This window comes from Castor canadensis, chromosome 13, assembly GCF_047511655.1.
Source record: "Castor canadensis chromosome 13, mCasCan1.hap1v2, whole genome shotgun sequence".
Lineage (NCBI taxonomy): Eukaryota > Metazoa > Chordata > Mammalia > Rodentia > Castoridae > Castor > Castor canadensis.
Genome location: NC_133398.1, coordinates 85,855,011 through 85,875,531, shown reverse-complemented (window position 1 = coordinate 85,875,531; position 20,521 = coordinate 85,855,011). Strand labels below are relative to the sequence as shown.

At 38.1% G+C, this 20,521-nt stretch overlaps 1 protein-coding gene across 2 annotated transcripts in view; it reads right to left on the bottom strand.

Moving 5' to 3' along the window:
• Nucleotides 1-20,521, bottom strand: part of Rasef (RAS and EF-hand domain containing) — an 80,866-nt gene that overhangs the window by 23,943 nt on the left and 36,402 nt on the right. For both annotated transcript variants that reach the window (XM_074052161.1, XM_020153516.2), the window contains exons 2-6: nucleotides 14,172-14,318; nucleotides 11,237-11,327; nucleotides 5,748-5,843; nucleotides 3,267-3,344; nucleotides 418-533 (exon numbers count right to left, since the gene is read on the bottom strand). In XM_074052161.1, the coding sequence (XP_073908262.1) occupies nucleotides 418-533; nucleotides 3,267-3,344; nucleotides 5,748-5,843; nucleotides 11,237-11,327; nucleotides 14,172-14,318 (528 nt within the window). The remainder of the gene's footprint in view (nucleotides 1-417; nucleotides 534-3,266; nucleotides 3,345-5,747; nucleotides 5,844-11,236; nucleotides 11,328-14,171; nucleotides 14,319-20,521) is intronic.

Sequence of the window (20,521 nt, the reverse complement as noted above, 5' to 3'; positions counted from 1 at the left end):
AAAATTAAAGCACAGAAAATCAAAATGACCCACTTAAGAAGTTCCCATTCTAATGCTTTAGGACAGGATTCTTACCTGCAAAGCACTTTAGCAAGCATTCTCTCTTGACACTTAAGGTATATTCTTACAATTTTCTCCCAATTAATCCAACCACTTATTAAGCACTGTATGTCCTAAGCAACCATAATTAATGCAATTCAGCTGTCGTCTGAAGAAAAATTACACACACACACACACATACACACACCTAGGAAATCTGTCACTAAAGTTATAATTTACAGACAGTAAAGATCATATTGGCAGAGTTAAGAAACAGAGTTAAGTTCATTATTAAATAGTGAAGCTTCATTCCCATGGGTGATTACCTAAATAAATACTGTACTCAAACTAAAAAATGAAATACAAAAAGATTCATACCTTTCAGAATTCAGACTCTGGTCAGCATAATCACTTTTCAAAGCATCTAGTTCACTCTGAAGAAAGGCTATATTTGTTTGTGCTTCTAAAAGATCTTTCTTAACTTTCTGATTTTCCTAGAGAAAAGGAACAGGGGCATTAGATCCGGAATTTCTTGCTTCTGTAAAAATGAAGTACAGTGTGGTGTAGCCCTACCACTGGCCACTCCTATCCTGCCCCAATTCTACAAGTCTGGAAGTTAAAAGAACTGTCTGTACAATTATTGTAAATCTGAGTCCTCAAAGTTGTTCTTTAAAAAAAATCTTGCCATTTTTTACCACATTTTAATACTCAGGAATCTAATTCAGATGTATTGTAAGCACGTATGTAAATGTCACTATGGATACCCCCTTTACAAATACAATATGCTAATAAAAAATAATCAGGGGTCCATCTTGATGTACTTTAACATGTTATTGACAAATTAACTCAGATCAAACATTTGAACACCTGCTTTCCTTAATGAGAGACATAAAACTACTGATAAGCATTTTGAGAAATTAATTGTACTTATAACTGGCTACTTTTTATAACCAACCCTATCTCCTAAGTTTTAAAATTTTTGCTTGAAAATAAACTAGTGTGGTTAGAAAATTTCTACATCTTTCTTTTTAAAAAAATCACTGGAAATTCAAGATGGTAGACTGAGTACAGGAGGTTGTCTTTTTTCCCCTTCTAAAACTCCATTAATAAGAAATATAAGAAATTAACCAATAACAGTTAAAGGAACAGAAAAGAGGCCCATGAGCAGTCAAGGTAGTTAAACACACTTTTGGAAAATAGAAACCAGCTGGGTTTTCCATTTTACCTTTGGGTTTCTGCCAAAGGGAAGAGAGTCAGGGAAAAAGCAGTTGCTATGGGTTGGGTATAATTTAAGTGTGACCCCAAATGTCCATGCATTGGAAGCTTTGTTCCAAGTTTGGTGATAATGGAACTTTTAAGAGGTGGAGCCTAATGGAAGTTCTTTAGGTCAGCTGCATCAGAAGTGATTTGGGGACTTCAGTTACTCTTTGGCTTCCTGGGTGGACATGTGATCTCTCTCTCTCACACAGACTCTTGCCATCTACCATGAGGTCCTCACCAGAGATGAGCCAATGCTGGTGCAATGCCCTTGAATCTCCAGAACTATGAGCTAAGTAAGTTTTTTCTGCCTCAGGTATTTCATTATAGTAACAAAAAATGCAGTGAAACAGCATTCTAGAAGTGTGTTAAAGGTTCTGCTGTAGAACACAAAAGGGAACAAGTAGTGAGGTTGAAACTCAGAAAGCAGGAATGAGAAGTGGAGCTATAAATAGAGATTATTGTATTAAGGCATTCCATCCAAGACCATCCCCTCTCTTACCCTAGCAAAGAATAGCAGATAGGCAGAGTAGATTCCACAGGCAACAAGACAGAGGTCATATTTTTAATTGAACTGAATAACTCCTAGGGAAAACTAAAGCAGCCCTTTGGCAATCCCTGCCCTACTCATTCTGGGAATTGGGGTCCAGCCTCACAGACCTTCTGGGAAGATAACACTTTCTGGGTATAAGCAGGTCTGTTTAGTTAAAAAGGAGTCTTATGCCACCTACCTAAAATGATCAGGCTAATCCTTAACTTAAAAATATGAAAAAATCCCAAGGACTACCAGATATCTTGAAAAAAAAAGTCAGCAAGAGATCTAAATTAATAAATCCCAGAAAGTCAACTTTGAAGAAATTGTGAGGGAGAAGTATACATATTCAAATGTTCAAAAACTTAGGAAATTTATCCCCTACATACCCTTCCTGCACAAGTTCCCTGAGAATGTACTACAGCAAAATGAGGATGTCAATACAGAGGGAAGAAAATTTTAATATGCAAAATATTGAAATTGAGTGAAGGACTAGAATCCTTCATTGAAACAAAATCTCAGAATTATATATGGGTAGGAAGTTAAAACACAATTAAGTCCAACAAAAACAGACATTTCATGAAGTCCAAAATTGGTGTCTTCTAACGGGAAAAATTAAATTCCATGCACTAGAAGAATAAATAAAAAAATTTAAGATATCAGTGATTATCACAAAGATTTCTTTTTACCAGAAGAAACCAAGAATTCTCCCAGAAAAGCTAGTAACTCTACAACAAAGTCATGATCCAAATGTAAAGCCAACTAAGATGTGGCAAAATTTGGAACTGGTATGGAATTAATTTAATCATGAATCTGGTGGGACACTACTCTTTTGAGTGACATAACATAGGAATAATGACTAGAGTCAAAGAAATACAATCCTAGCTCACTGCTTCATTCTACAGGGAACATGTTAAAAAGTCACAATAAAGACAATGTTCTTTATTTACTTTCAATGTTTGGAGTCAACCTAAAATCAAAATAAAGAAAACTTAGTAATGATGTGAACTTAAATGATTTGAATGTTAATCAGTTTTTGCAACAGAAAAAATATAAAGATATGGTCAACAAGAGATAGAAAAGTGTCAGGAAGAGGAAAGTTGGAGGAAGGCAGCAATGGTATTTGCATCTTACAAATCAGGATACAGACCAGGATTGGTGCTGAAAGAGTAGGGTTAACTATGCTAGGCAAAGTTTAAGTACCATCTCTTTACTACTTTGAAATAAAAAGTAAATCAAACCATTCATAATAGGTGGCTTATCAGTGACAGGAAAAGTCTCCTATATAACACCTTTACTTAAGGATATTTTAAAGACTTTCTCTATAGTATCGATTTTGCTTTAAAGTTCTATACCTGGAATACTGAAATAACAGAATGATTATGTATATGTTCACTAACCAGAAACACATTTCTGAAAGTTTAAAGGGGATTCTTACCATTGATAAGTCATAAATTTGTTTTTTTAATGCTGCCACATCTTCCTTTTGACTTAGGTGTTTTGATTGCTCTTCGAGCTGAAAAAACAAATACAAGTTGATCTTACAAACTCATTTTAATTATATTGGTTAAGTTTAGGAATATTCTTGAACAGGAATATAGGAATTCTATAAGTCTTCAATTTTTAATATATATGACTATTAATCACTAAATATCATTAAATAACATGAAATATATAAGGCTTTGAACATTTATTTTAAGTAATTTATAAATTGGAAAAAGATCTTTTATTGCTACATGAGTTTTTGTGTTAACAATAGAAAAGGATTTTCTGGAACCATCAATAAAGCAATCCAATACTTGCTTTGCTCAGTTATGCTACATATGAGTACAGACATGCACATTCTCTTACGTTCTCTGCACGGAACACTTTCTATCTTGCATTAAAATTGTTTATGAAGGTCCTACCTCCAAAGCTAGGGTGTAAGATATTAATAGCAGAGTTAGTGTCAGGCTCACCCATGTTTTCTTCACGGTGAGTTCAAGAGATGCTTAGTGAATGAATGAAATCATTATCTCAGCATCAGGCAAAGCTACAGACATACACAATTAGTGAGTGCATACATGAGCTATGCTTGCTGGCTGGCTGATTCATTAGTGTTAACAGTCTACACTGGTTGAGAAACATCTATAACATGGAGAAAATAAATGACTTTCCCACAAAGAGCATACATCTTGGAACCTGGGATTTGTGCAGTGTTTACATATGGTTTAAAATGTACCCCACATTTCAAGTCTAAGTATAGTGACTAGGGATTTGTTTTCTTCTTGCCAAATGGTATCAGTGGCAGGTTTTTACACAGCTATGTCATAACTGCCATGTGGATGCCTGTGACTGAGGAAATCCATTGACTTTAAAATGCATTCTGACTTCAGAGAAGAACAATTATGGAGAAAATGAGTTTCTTAGAGTCACAGGCAAGTTAATAAAAATCATAATAAATTTGCAAACTTTCCTATGTTTTTATTACAGCCTTTGACACACTCTCACATAAATCATCTCACTGTTTCATATAACAACCACACCAGGTGGGCAGAAATCTGTATAAGTGAGAATGCATAAAATGTGTAGTAAGACAATTCTATCATTTATCACTTATCAAGCTCTTTATAGAACTCAGTCCTCATTTGTAAAAGGATAATTTGCCTTCCTCAGAAAAAGGTTTACTATTAGATTTTTTAAGTTATGTGAAAAGCAGCTTAATAAATTGTAGTCAGTAAAATATCAGTTATTACAGTAAGGCAAGATGGTTCATTATTAACATTTTATAGGTAAGAAACTAAGGATCAGCAAGAAGAAGCATATTGTCTCGTGTGTTACAGAAAGAAACTAGTACAGTCTCAATGAGGACTCGAGTCTCATATCTCTCACTGTTTGAGTATTTTTATGCACTGTGTTAGGGTATACTTTCTTGCACACATTCTCTTAGCCTAAAGATTCAAAGTAAATGAAGACTGTATGGCTCTGGCATGAATAGGAGATTGGCACATTAATTCTGTAATACAAGCAGAGTGCAAAGCTCTGAGGACTTTTGAAAATCAGATATAAGATAGACACAGATGATAATTTTCCAGAAGACTACAGGGGAGAATTTTTAACCATCCCAGAGGTTTTTTGGTTATCTGTTTTACTTATTTTCATTACTTATGGAAAACCGTTTGCTGGAGTTAGCCTGTACCAGCAGGTGAGAATCTGCTTCAATTCAACATTATCTCATGACATCAACTTAACAGCTTGAAATCAGTAATGGTGCAAGTATTTCCAACATGAAAATCAGCAAATTCTACAAATCTCTCCCTTCTCCTTCTGCTCCACTCCAGAGCCATGTGTTAACACCTACCAGCACACCACTGAATGGAATGGACCCTGCTCATTAGAATAAAGTAGAGAAAAAGCCTAAACTTGATCATGCCTTTGTTCATATTTCAACAAGATTTTTCTTACCTCTTGCTGATCAGGTGTCCCTTAGATCTGGAACATTCTACTTATAAGAGAACTATTCATTTCATTTAATAGATATTCATTGAATAACTGCCACATGCCTTGCAGTAAGCTAGGGGGATAGATATAGCAATTCTTGATGAAGAAAGATAATGCTGCACTGTCATGAAGCAGATGTTTCACTGGACAAGGTGACTTGCGGGCACTTGATCCGCAAAGACTATGAAAACAAACTGGGGTTTGATGAACAACTGCTGAAGAGGTAAGAAATATTTATTAGACTATGCAAAAGACAGGTGATCCTGGAAATAACTCAATGGTCCTTTAAAAAAAAACAAAAATCTTCCCAAGGTGTTCATTTGACTCTGAAATCTGATTCTGTCTTCACTTTAATGATTCCAAATGTTTTTAGTTATCAATAGCTTGGACTATTGAAAAACTGAGGCTGTTGCTATAAGTCTAACTATTACATAAATACCTTTTTTAGTTTTTTAATTGTCACATGCAGGTCTCCTACTTCTGTTTCATACTGACGCCTGAGGTCACTCAGGGCTTCCTCAGCTTTGCGTTTTTCCTGATAGAAAGGAAGAAAAGACAACTGTTAATTTAAATAGGTTCAGCCTCTTAAAATAAACATCCTTCAAAACCCCATAGGTGAAAAGCATTTTGTGTCAACCTAAGCATCAATTCTCCTACCCAGGGAGAGTGAGGAGGGATGGTAGAAGACCAGGTGGTTTTAGGTGTGCAACAGTTCTGGGATTGAAATTCACAAGTATAGAAGACTTTTACTTTCCTTACTGAGGTAAGGGAAGTTTACTTCATTTCTAGTCTACAACAAGTAGATGCTAGGACATAGGACAGGAGGTTGTTACAATAATATGGGGGAGAAAATGTGGTGGTTCAGATAAAGTCTTCACAAGCTTTTAGCAAACTGAAATGGAGTGAACAATTTCCAACTTATTCTGTGAAGACCAGCATTAGCCTGATACCAAAATCAAACAAAGACATTAAAGCTACAAACAAGTATCTCCTATGAATACAGATGCAAATATGATAAATAAAATCTAATAAACTGAATTAAAAACTTATAAGAATAATATAAACAATTGTGATGGATCTCAAGAGTTCAAGGTTGTGCTGACATACAAAAATCAATCAGTGAATTTGCTGCATTAATATCCTAAAGAAACACATGATCATTTCAGTAGACATAGCGAAAGTACACGAAAAACATCAACATCCTTTCCTGACTAGAACAACAGCAATAACAATAATTCACAGCAATCTGGTAACAAAAGTGAAACTCCTCAATTTGATAAAGGGCATTATGAATGACACGTGTTAACATCATACCTAATGTTGAAAGCCTGAATATACAGGGTGACTACTCTCCACTTTTATTCTTCTAGTAAGGCCAATAAGGCAAGAAAAATTAAAAGCACCATCTAGCTTAGAAGAGAAATAAAACTGTATTTATTCACAGACTACATTATTATCAATCTAAAAAAATCTGATGGAATCTACCAAAAGCTACTGACTATAAAGCACTACAAACAATGCTACAGAACACAGGACCAATATACACAAATCAGATATGTTTCTATATATTTCAAGAAGAAACCATCAGATAAAAATTTTAAACATATTTTCAGGAGCATCAAAATATGATAAACTTAGAAACAGATTTGTAAATGATATGTAAGACCTGTGCACTGAATACAATAAAACAGTGTTGTGAGAACAAATGGAGAGATTACTCAGGCTTGTTGATCAGCAGAACTCCTGCATTGACCATCAGCTGCAACAAAGTAGAATCAAACCCTCAGCAGGCTTTTTCTTAAAGAAAATCACAAGCTAATTCCATGAAAATTAAACAACCTAAAATAGTTAAAACAACTTTGAAAAACAGTAAGATGAAAAATGAGTGCCACTTGACTTCAAGTCATCAGGACAATGCAATACTGGCAAACCAATACACAGAACAGAACACAGAACCTAGATATAAACCCACAAAAATAAATTAGACTGATTTTTGAACAAAAAAGGTAATTCAGTGAAAAATGGATAGTCTTTTTTTTTGGTGGTACTGGGGTTTGAATTCAGGGCCTCACACTTGCTAGGCAAGCGCTTTACTGCTTGAGCCACTCCACCAGCCATTTTGCATTGGGTATTTTGGAGACAGAGTCTTGCAAACTACCCCCCTGGGCTGGCATCAAACCATGATCCTCCTGATCTCTGCTTCCTGAGTAGCTAAGATTACAGGAGTGGGACACTGCACCTGGCAATAATAGATAATCTTTTCAACAAATGGTGTTAGAACAATTGGATACCCATAGATAATAATAATAATAATAATAATAATAATAATAAAACAACTTGGAGCCATACCTTGCACCATATACAAAATGGATCCTGAGTGGAAAATGGAAAACCGTAAAACTTATCAGAGTAAAAATAGGGAAAATTCTTGGAACCTTGACTTAGTCAAATATTTTCAAATAAAACACCAAAAGCATGATCCATGAAAGAAAAATTTTAAATTTAGACTTCATCAGAATTAAAATTTTCTACTATTCCAAAGACTGTTAGTAGGGTAAAAAGACAAGTCACAATTTGGGTGAAAACATATTTAGATCAGGTATCTAATAAGGGACTTACATTCAGAATATATAAAGAATTCCCAAAACTCAGTAATAAGAAAACAACCTAATTTTAAAGTTAGCAGAGTGAACTTTAACATAAACTACACCCCAGAAGAAACACACATGGCAAATAAGCACATGAAGAAATCTTCAACATGATTATCTGCTAGAGAAATGCAATGAAACCACACTCAGGTTCCTCTACACACTACTAGAACTGAAGGACAGAACTCTCTCCTCTGCCACACAATGTACAACTGACAGGGTTTGTAAAAATAAGCACAGACTTACACAGATGATCAAGCTATTCCTCTCTAGGAATTCACTCAAGAGAAATAAACGTATATGCCTACTCAGATTCTTGCACATGAATAACCATAGCACCTTAATTTGCAATAACTCCAAACTGGAAATAGCTCAATTGTCCCTCAAGAGACGAATGGATAAGCAAACGTGGTATATCCACACAATGGAATGTTACTCAGCTATAAAAATGAATTCATGCATGTATAAGTCTCAAAATAATTATGTTGAGTAAAAGAAGCCAGAAAAGAGAAAGCACAAACTGTAAGATTCCATTTATGTGTAATTCTAGAACCTTTAATCTGTAGTGACAAAGATAGAACAGTGGTTGTTTGGCAAAAAGGGGCAAGGAAGGGGACAGGAATGCATAACAAAGGGACATGAGAAAACTGTGGTGGATGGCAGCATCCATGACTTTGCTTGAGAACATGGTGTATACAGATTTCAAAGTTAACATTTTCTACACTTCAAATATGTGCAGTTTATTGCATGCCCTTATAACCTCAATAAACCTGTGACAATAAATCAAAACTAACTGAAACAATGCCATATGTACTCTATGTTCTGACTCAAGGTCAGGAAGAGTGACTGTGGCTAGAGACTTAGAGGAGGGAACCAAGGGCAAGGTGGAGACTGTCTCTGAACTTTGCAAGGATTTAGGAAAGTAGAAGGGAGCTCGTAATGGCGGCAATCACCAAGACAAAGAAAAGAGCTGTGGTAGAAGCAGAGCCATGAGCAGTGGTATCACTGGGCCAGCCAGCAAGTGGGGTGAAGACCCTGGGGAATGAAGAGGGGCCATGACTGCAGGAAAGTTAAGGAAAGTCTTCAGTGAGCAGGACATGTCATTCCAGAGACACTGTGATCACAAGGAGCAAGGTGGGAGCAAGGAAGCACTGGCAAATAGGTTTCCTCCCAGTGCCAGAGCTGCTCAGCAGGCAGGGAGGGCCTGTCTAGACTGGCATGCTGAGGTTTCAGGGGTCACATGCATGGGACAACCGACTGATGGCATGTGCCATCATTGTGGATACAGAAATGAAGCTGTGGATGCCGAGGGTTTTTCACCCCTAGATTGAAGCCAGGAAGCCAAGGAAGATGTTATAATTAACCAAACACAACGTTAAAAGAGGTGGGAGCCATGGTAACACCTCCATTACCCACAGCTAATTGGATAGGCAATGGAAGAAGCAGTGACATTTGACAAAGGAACACATGTAACTGTTAAGTGCTTGACGAATGGATAAGTGATGAATGAATAAGTAGTGAATGAATGACAACTGTTTAATGAAGAAATGCTAAGTGTTTGATGAATGAATGGGTTTGCGTATTAAATACAATGGAGAGAAAAAAGAAGAAGTCATTTTACTGTTTCTACACTACAATAAGGAAAATGTCATGGGCCATGAACCCTGAGTCATTTACTCTGAAATATGACATCCAAAGAGTTATTAAGCTGGTTATTAACAGTAGGACAACAAAAAGATCTACAGGTACAAATGTAGTATAGCCATTTAGGGCAATGAATCTGAAAGGACCTAAGAGGACACTGAACCACAGAAAAGAGCTGAACAGAAGGAGCAGCAGCCATGGTGTGCCCACCACATCTTGGGCACGGTGCCCAGCACTTCATATATACTATTATGCTTAACCCTCATTGAAGCCAGCAGATAGAATTAGTCTATTTAAAGATGCAACACCACAGTCTCAGAGGTGAGGTCACTTTTCCACTGTCACCTGATCTAGGAAGGGCAGAGTTAGGACCAAACTAATGTCTGTGGGATGGCAATGCCCAGACCACTTGCCCTTTTGCTGTCTTTCTTCATCAAGCGGCAAATGAACACATGGAAATGGGATTTTTAACCTAATAATAACTACTCAAAGAGATACATATATTTTCTGCTTTCAGTAAACATTAATTGCCCAAATATTATTTTATAATGAAGAAAGGTAACTATGTTTTCAACCCAAATCACTAAAGGTAGCTAGCATTCAACTTTCAACTTTAAAGAATTCCTGTAATGCTGGACATCAATGGCTCACTCCTGTAACATTAGCTACTCAGGAGGCAGAGATCAGGAGGATCACAGTTTGAGGACAGCTTGGACAAATGGTTCATGAGACCATGACTTGAAAATAACCAACATTAACGAAGGGCTGGTGGAGTGGTTTGAGTGGTAGAGCACCTGCCTAGCATGCCTGAAGCCCTAAATTCAAACCCACATACTGCCAAAAGAAGAGCTCCTGTAATAATTGTAATAAAATAAAATACAGTAATTTACATTCCACTATGATACACCAAGGTTGGAAGACAGAATGTTAATGTCACTACTGCAATCCAGATCTAAAGGTGGCAGTGCACATGGGCAAGGAGATGAGTATGTAGAAGCCAAACCATCTCTCTCTCTCTCTCTCTCTCTCTCTCTCTCTCTCTCTCTCTCTCTCTTCCCTCCCTTTACCTAACTCTCATTTTTTTTTTTTGGTTGATGGTTTGGTTGGGACTTTTTGTTTGTTTGTTTCTTTTTTTTGACACACAGTCTTGCTATGTAGCCCAGAAGCCTTAAACTAGTGATCCTACTGCCTCAGCCTACTGAGTGCTGAGATTCCAAGGGTGCACCACACACTCTATATCTTGATTTCTTTCTTTTTATTCTTTTGTCTTTTTCCCCAGCCAGCTTCTCTACTGCAGGCTGGATCCTCCATTTCCTGAGCTCTCCTGTCACCCCATCAAAGAGGGACCTAACCTCCCAATTTCATCTGAATCTTTCCCAGTCACTGTTTATCATACACACTGCTCCTTCACTGTACTTGTCACTGTCTGAACTTACCTGCTTTATTTATTTACTCTACCACAATTTCTGTCTCTCCTGACCCCACTTCCAAAAAGCCAACACTCCCTTCTCTCAGAGTCTCATGGGAGCTTAAGCTTGCTGTCCCTCAGCCTGACACTGAGAGGACAGTTCAGCACTCTTTCCTAAGAGGTGCTCCACAATGGTTAGCTGCATGAATGCCAATCCCAGAAACTCACATCTTTCCGGGTTTTGTGTTCTGCTGCCTGAATTCTCTGATCCATTTCTTCCTCCATTTCACTCAATTGCAGGGCTGCCTTGTCCTGGGCTCTGGAATTCAACAAGAGGCAAACAGTTTCACTGTATGCTTGGACTGTAAACATGAAGAGAAACTCAAGCTCACCCATTTCTAGCCCTATGTTTTGTAGATGAGGAAAAACACAGCATTCTAAATAATGTTCCCCATTCCTTTCACATAATAAAAAAAGATTGGCAATTTGACCATATGAGTGTAAAATGACATTAAAACTAGACATTAAACAAATGAAATAGATTAAATGATATTAAAACTGGATTGTGGCAAAGAACAGCTAAAATATAAAATCACTGGAAGATTCTCAATAAATTCTGAAAATCCTTTTTGCTACCAAGACTGAGTTACAAACCTGGAGAAACAAAAGCATACTATGTCAAAAAGATGGTTAGACACAATCTCAAAATTCTATTATGTAAACCTCACAACCCTGTATGCTAGTTAGAAGGGAAAATGAGATTCCAGCAATTGTTTTAACTCTGTCCCCCAAAGTTCTATTATGTGGATAAGGTTGTCTTTTAGAAAAACTTCTGTTTCTTTCATTAATGCAATTAATAAATCAGATCTCTATGCAGACAAGGTACACTGATTTTACAAAAAGTTAGAAGAATTTCAGTGAGAGTGATTCTAGCATTGGGATTATTCTAGCATTGGGGTAAAATAGGGATTATTTTACTAGCAACTGTCTTGTATATGAATGTCTGTCACCTTATAATAGTTAAAGTTGCAAATTAAACCTTAAAAAATAATTTTTTTGTTCTCATTGAGCTACATGTCCTATAATTTAGCTTCTCACATTTTTATGCCTTGCCTACCAACTAGATTGTGAGCAACCTGAAAGCAGCCACCATGAAATTAGAGTCAGTTGACTTGGGCCAATGACAACATACCATGAAAAATAAAGACAGAGGAAGGGCTTAAGTAGAAGACCTCCCAGCTTGTAGTTTGATGGGCCTCTGCTATATTACCCTATCTAGCTTTTGACTAATTTACTCTCTCACAACATAATTTGTTGTGTATTAGTTCAACTTCTACATACAACTCTGAACATTACCATTTTCTCTTCCTGTTTACTTCCTTCTCACCACATAGCTGGCCCAAGTTTATGTTAACCAAGTATGGAAAGTTAGTTTCTGTTATGAAATACCTGCTATTTGAAATCTAGAAGTTACATATCTCCATCACAACTTTTCTTTTATTTTTGGTCAAATCTGGGACTATAAATAGTGAAATCATATCTTTTCTGTGTTTGTTATGATCATTTTTTCCAGCTATTCCTTCTACATATCCAACCCCAAATACTTTGGATTTCTCCTGAATGTCCTCTGCCTTTCTCAATTCTGAATAGTTAGTGTGCGTGTGTGTGTGTGTGTGTGTGTGTGTGTGTGTGTGTGTTTACATGATTCTATTCCTGGAGGGCATGCATGTATGGCACACATCTCTGTGTGAATCTGTATATGTGTACCTGTGCATGTACCTATGTGCTTGTCTGTTTAATAGACACTCAGGGGACATTCTGAAGAATCAATGTGTGTCTGCCTGTCATGTCTCAAAGGAGTCCAACTCCAGGCTTTTTCACTCTCCAGAATGCTCTACTGAATTTGGAGTTCCGAGGGCACCCTCTTGGAAGACTCCTAGAAAGCAAATCTGAGGGCAAAGAACAGAGTCTGAGACATTTTAAAGTGTTCATAACAAAATCCCCGGGACTAGAAGAACAGTTTTATTCAGTATCATAATTGTGAAACATTTTCTCTTCTGCATTGTAATTCCCGTCTGTTATTCCATAGGCCCAGCCATGTAGTTCCAGTGTCATTTAGAGAGGAAGAGTAAGGACATAGAGGAGCTGAAGACATGTCACCTGCTCCCACACAGGCAGGGCAGTATCCTGTCAAAGGGACTGTGTTTACAAGTTCAAGGCAGACACCAGAGGGTGTTACTAACAGGACACATGGTAGCAGGAAGCACTTCTGGGGCAGAACATTCAAGAACTGTGACAAATAAAATGCCCTCTTTCCCAGTGTGTGATAAAGGAGTGTGTCCTTCTGTGGAGGGAAGGGGCTAATGTGTGGACTGTACACATATAAACTCTTCTTGAGCTGACAGAGTTGCTCAAGCAGTAAGAGCGCCTGCCTACCAAGCATAAAGCTCTGAGTTCAACCCCACTGCCACAAAAAAAATTATTCTTTTGCAGTGGAAGGCTATTAAAATTAAGACGATATGCTATGTAGGCCAGCTCTAGTTTCCATGAGCTGTCTGTGTTATAGTAAGAGTTTCAGCAGTACTTGGGCTTTCGGTTCAGGGTGAGGCTCAGGTGAGGAGGGCTAGAGAGAGGGAAGTAGCAATGCTGAGCACCCACCATGCAGCAGGCACGGAGGAGGGGCTCCACCCATGATGCCGTCTAGGGAGTCTCAATACCCCGAGGGTGAATATTCATCCTTACTTCACGTACCTGGGGACTGAGACTCAGGGAGAGAGGGTAATCTGCCTGCAAGGTCTCATACCTCTAAGTGACACAGCTAGGTTTCAAATGGAGTCCTGCCTGCCTTTCTAGAAATGTCCTATATGCTGCACGTGGCTGAATGCAAGATAAATCTGGATTGTTCACATGGAGTTACTGGTCCTGAACAGCTGCTGCAATAGTGTTGTGATGATCTGCTACGAGATTGCTGGAAGAGTCTATAAAGTATTGCCTGACACAACTTACCCTGCTGGCTCAGGTTAGATTCCTGAGATTACATTCCTACACTCCTGAGGCTCAGGAAGTCCAGCTGTATCATAATCTGATCATGCAGTTTTGCCACCCAGGTCAGAAAGCAAGTTAAAGGGCGCATGTCCCATTTAGAAAGGGAGAACTTCAATACCTCTTCACTGCAATGGCCAAGTTTTCCATCTCTGAGCTTTGAAGTTTGATCTCACGGATAAAGTTCTTAATCACATGTTCATATGGCTGGATTAGTCTTGGCTCCACAAGGTTGATGTTTTGATACAGCATACTAACTTGTTCTTTTCTACAAAAAAATTAAATTAAAAATCAATGAAAAAGTAAGCAAGTTTGAAGCAACAGGGAATTTTGCAACAGGGAAGCATAACTAAAGAAACCTGGAGTGATGAAAACAGCAGTAGAATGATCTAGAATGAAGGGAAGATAACAATCAGAGAGCCTATTGCACTTTTTCAATAGTTTTAAGTTGTTTTTATTTATTTTTTAACGTTTTTAAAAGTATACAATAGTTGCTCGGGGGTTTTGTTGTGATGTTTCCATTTATGTGTACAATGGGTTTGATTCTTCCCCTTCATTAGTCTCCTTCTTTCCCCCGTCCCCTTCTTAAATGATGTCGACTGGTTTCAGTGTTCCATATTCATACATGTGTAAAAAATACATCAACCATATTCACCCTCCCCTTAACATCATTCAGCAGGATTTTGTCTTGGTATTTTATCTGTAAATATATTGTGCTAAAATCAGTTTAACCCCCTCCATTACTCTTTTTGTCCACATTAGAATGAGGCAGTCTAAATAAGACACTGAGCCATGAGAACCAAAGCATGAAAAAACAGATGCAAAGTGAACTAAAAGTCAGGAGCTAAGACACATATTGCATTTCCATGTCACTTGCAGTCTCCCATCACCCCAAGGCTCTCCTCACGCACACACACACACACACACAATGCACACACACACTCACACGCACATGCATATACACACGTATACACACGCGCGCAAACACACAAACGCAAACACAAGCACACATACACATGCACATACATACAAACACAGATAGCCACAAACACACACATACGCGCATACACACACGCGCGTGCACACACGCACACACACACGCGCGTGTACACACGCACAAATGCACACACAAACACAAGCACACATACGCATCACATACACACACATACAAACACACATAGATACACAAGCACACACACACATATGCACAAACACGCACATATGCACACATATGCACACACAAACACGCACACACACATACACATATACACACATGTACACACATACACACAGGCATACAAAGAGACATATACACATGCATGCACACATACACACATACACACAATGTACACACACATGCACACGCATGCACACACACAAACATACACATACACGCACATTTACACACACACACACACACACACACACACACTAAGATATGCCAGTTAACCATGCTTTTCGCCTTTCATAATGATTTGCTCCAAGAAAAAACATCTGGTGAAAGTCATCAGACCACATTAAAAGATCACATTAAGTGAGAATAAATATCTCCTAATGATGAGCTTTTCTGTCTTAAATAAATATCTTCTGAAGGAAAGCACCTGGCAGATCCTCAAACATATATCACATATGTCAACTGAGGAGATTTGGTGTTTAGGAATCTTGAATTTATTAATTCCCAAACATAAAATACAATTGGAGGAGGCTTCATAAGTCTTCACAATTTAATATTGCAAATAAAGAATGTACACATTTTTTTCTCAAGTATGTGGAATATATGATAGAGATACTTACTTTGACCTTGCCAAGATGAGAGATGTACCAAAAACTTGAGGTTGTTTGACATTTATCCAAGAGAGTGCCAATGAAAGTCACAAGAACATTGGGTTTGGTAATTTCAGCTACTTGGAAGGTGGAGAACAGAAGAATCTCAGTCTAAGACCAGTCCATGCAAAAAGTTGCAAGGATCCCCATCTCATACAATAAACAAGTGTGGTAGAATATTCCTGTATTTTCAGCTATGTGGGAGGCTATTGGTAGGAGGAGCATGGTCTGAGACAGACCCTGGGAAAATGACATAAGACTCTACCTGAAAAATAACTGAAGCAGAAAGGACTGGGAGCATGGCTCAAGTAGGAGAGCGCCTGCCTAGAAAGTAGGAGCCCCTGAGTTCAAACCCCAGTACCTCCAAAAAGAAAAAAAATATACCTCCATGTCATAAAAACCCTTTAACTAGGAACATCACCACAGACTCACTGTCTCCATGCTTGGTGATCAAATCACAGGTACAGAACATAAAAACTTGCTTACCTAGAGGAAAGTTCAATTCCCTTAAATTGACTGAGCCTTACAAATAGCCTCATACACAGGACTTGGGAGATCCTCAGGTGTCCAGTCACCAGCCTAATCGGATGCGCTTTGTTTCCTGCTTTGTTTTCTTGCTCTGCTAAATGAAACGCTGCTCACCTAACTGATTCTGGTGACAAGATGGAGATATAAAAGGACAGTGGAAATGCACAGGAAGGAACTTATAATGAAGGATCCTTTTTTATTTTGCTACTACTTTTTTTCTCTGTTTTGTTTTGTTTCTTAGGTTTTTTGAAAATAGAAAGTTAAATAAATTTATAGAAAAGTTAGGTAACATGAAACTCATTCCTAATTGCATGTTTCACTAAACCCTAATAAGACATGTACTAGTCTTTGCTATACCCATTATTTTGTGTTCAGTTAAAATTATTTCATGTAAATTCACACTTATGCATTTGCACTATTTTTACTCATATTGCTTCTGGTACCAAATGTGGAGGTTTTCCTCATACTGATCAATTCTACAATTCTCCAGACACCAACTGGGTGTCCAACAATTTGACTTAACTCTCACACTAACCACCTGGAGTTGACACAGACCCCACAGGCTGAAGTCTCAGACCCAAAAAATCTATCCCTACTTCAGATAGATCATCAGTCCCAGGTTGTCACCTGTATTTCAAATGAGATAGCTACAAATCAGAGGTCCCCATGACCCCTCCTAAAGTTTAATATTTCACTAAAATGGCTCACAGAACTCAGGAAAACACTTTACTTACATTTAAGGGTTTATTATAAAGGAAACAAGTCAGTAACAGTCAAATGGAAGGGATGCATAGGAAGGTATTGGGGAAGGGGTGCATAGAGCTTCCATGTCCTCTCTGTCCACAGGCCTGGCTTTGCCAGCACCTCCATGTATTCGCCCACCCAGAAGCTCTATAAACCCACTGTGTGGAGTTCCAAGGAGTCTGCACTGCATTACTATGAGAAACTTAACTCAGTCTTTTGTTCCTCTGTCCTCCCCAAAGGCAGGGATGAGGCTGCAGTTCCAACCCTGTAATCATTCTTTCCATCTTTGCAGCAACCGGTCCCAACTCTGAAGCTAAGTGGGAGCCCAGAGTCACTAGTCTTCTCATTCATTACCATCAAAACATTCAGTAAATGGTCTCTTAGAGATAAAGGAGCTAGATGGCAAGGCAAGTGGTAACCTGGCCTCCCAACGTAGAAGCTGAGTCCCTAGGTGGAATTGAGGATGAGTAATGAGTCCATCCAGTCTCGTTAATGAAGCCTGCTTAACCCACCCACTCCAGATGGACGCTATGGCTCTGTGCAGACTTAACAGCCAGTCTATTCCCCACCACGTTCAAAGCTTCTCTCCGTGGATGAGCTACATATTGACCTCATTTGATAGGGTACCTCAGAGACCATGCAATCCAACCTTCCTTCCCCGACCCTAGGATAAAGCCAGGCTTGCTGTTGCTAACACAAACCGTGTTTGTGACAGTAGCAGCACTTTTGAAGCAAAGAAATTTTACACCAGCTGATCTTTTACATTCTGGGGATTTGAAATACTTTTCAAATCAATACCTTAGGCCTAAACTGGTAAAATACCAGAATGAAAAAACTGTGTCAATTTCACCATGTGAGGGACAGTTAAAATTCCCATCAAAATGCCAATGACATTCATTAAAGAGATTGAAAAATCCACTGTGAAATTTATATGGAAACACAAGAGGCCACGAATACCCAAGGCAATACTCAGTCAAAAGAACAATGCTGGAGGTATCACAATACCTACTTCAAACTATATTACAAAGCAATAACTATAAAAACAGCATGGTACTGGCACAAAAACAGACATGAAGACCAGTGGAACAGAATAGAGGACCCAGATATGAAGCCACACAACTATAACCAACTTGTCTTTGACAAAGGAGCTAAAAATATACAATGGAGAAATAGCAGCCTCTTCAACAAAAACTGCTGGGAAAACTGGTTAGCAGTCTGCAAAAAACTGAAACTAGATCCATGTATATCACCCTATACCAATATTAACTCAAAATGGATCAAGGATCTTAATATCAGACCAAAAACTCTAAAGTTGATACAGGAAAGAGTAGGAACTACTCTGGAGTTAGTAGGTATAGGTAAGAACTTTCTCAATGAAACCCCAGCAGCACAGCAACTAAGAGATAGCATAGATAAATGGGACCTCATAAAACTAAACAGCTTCTGCTCAACAAAAGAAATGGTCTCTAAACTGAAGAGAACAACCACAGAGTGGGAGAAAATATTTGCCAGCTATACATCAGACAAAGGACTGATAACCAGAATATATAGGGAACTTAAAAAACTAAATTCTCCCAAAACTAATGAACCAATAAAGAAATGGGCATGTGAACTAAATAGAACTTTCTCAAAAGAAGAAATTCAAATGGCCAAAAAACACATGAAAAAATGATGCTCACCATCTCTAGCAATAAAGGAAATGCAAATTAAAACCACACTAAGATTCCACCTCACCCCTGTTAAAATAGCCATCATTAGCAACACCACGAACAACAGGTGTTGGCGAGGATGCGGGGAAAAAGGAACCCTCTTACACTGTTGGTGGGAATGTAAACTAGTACAACCACTCTGGAAAAAAATTTGGAGGCTACTTAAAAAGCTAAACATTGATCTACCATTTGATCCAGCAATACCACTCTTGGGGATATACCCAAAAGACTGTGACACAGGTTACTCCAGAGGCACCTGCACACCCATGTTTATTGCGGCACTATTCACAATAGCCAAGTTATGGAAACAGCTAAGATGCCCCACCACTGACGAATGGATTAAGAAAATGTGGTATCTATACACAATGGAATTCTATGCAGCCATGAAGAATATCAAAATGTTATCATTCGTTGGTAAATGGATGGAATTGGAGAACATCATTCTGAGTGAGATTGGCCTGGCCCAAAAGACCAAAAATTGTATGTTCTCCCTCATATGCGGACATTAGATCAAGGGCAAACACAACAAGGGGATTGGACTTTGAGCACATGATAAAAGCGAGAGCACACAAGGGAGGGGTGAGGATAGGTAAGACACCTAAAAAATTAGCTAGCATTTGTTGCCCTTAACGCAGAGAAACTAAAAGCAGATACCTTAAAAGCAACTGAGGCCAATAGGAAAAGGGACCAGGAACTACAGAAAAGATTAGATTAAAAAGAATTAACCTAGAAGGTAACACACACGCACAGGAAACTAATGTGAGTCAACTCCCTGTATAGCTATCCTTATCTCAATCAGCAAAAACACTTGTTCCTTCCTATTATTGCTTATATTCTCTCTTCAACAAAATTAGAGATAAGGGCAAAATAGTTTCTGCTGGGTATTGAGGGGGTGGGGGGGAGAGGGAGGGGGTGGAGTGAGTGGTAATGGAGGGGGTGGGGGCAAGGGGGAGAAATGACCCAAGCCTTGTATGCACTATGAGTAATAAACAATAAAAATTTTTTTTAAAATCACAGGAAAGCTGGACACTTTCACACACTGCTTTACTTATAAATCACCTCCAGTGATTGGCTATTTTTTTCCAAATAAAATTTTGCTTTATTCACAATATTGCTTTATTTTATGGACTTTTCAAATATTTGGGCTTCCCCAACTCACCCTTTTATATTCTACCTTAAACTTAGAAAGCAGTCTATATTACTTATATTTCTAGTTTTGTACATATGGCATTATTACATCCTGGAAGTAATTCTTATTGCCTATGTACTTTGGCCACATTAAGCTCTTTTACCCTCCCTCCTCTACTGATTCCCTCCCCAAACAGAGTCAGTTTTTCATTCCTTTTATTCATTTTTAGTTGGATTTTTTTTTTTTTTTGTATGTGTGGAACTGAGGTTGAAACTCAAGGCCTCTCATTTTCTAGGCAGGCATTATACCCTTTGAGCCACTCTGGGGAAACTTGTTATTAATTTTTAAAGACTAGATTCTGCATAGGAAAGAGAATATGTGGTATTTGTCTTTCTCAGTCTGGTTTATTTTGCTTAACATGATGAACTCTAGTTTCATTCATTTTCCTTCAAATGACATAATTTCATTCACTTTATAGCTGAGTAATACTCCATTGTATATATATACCACATTTTCTCTACCCATTCATTTGGTTAA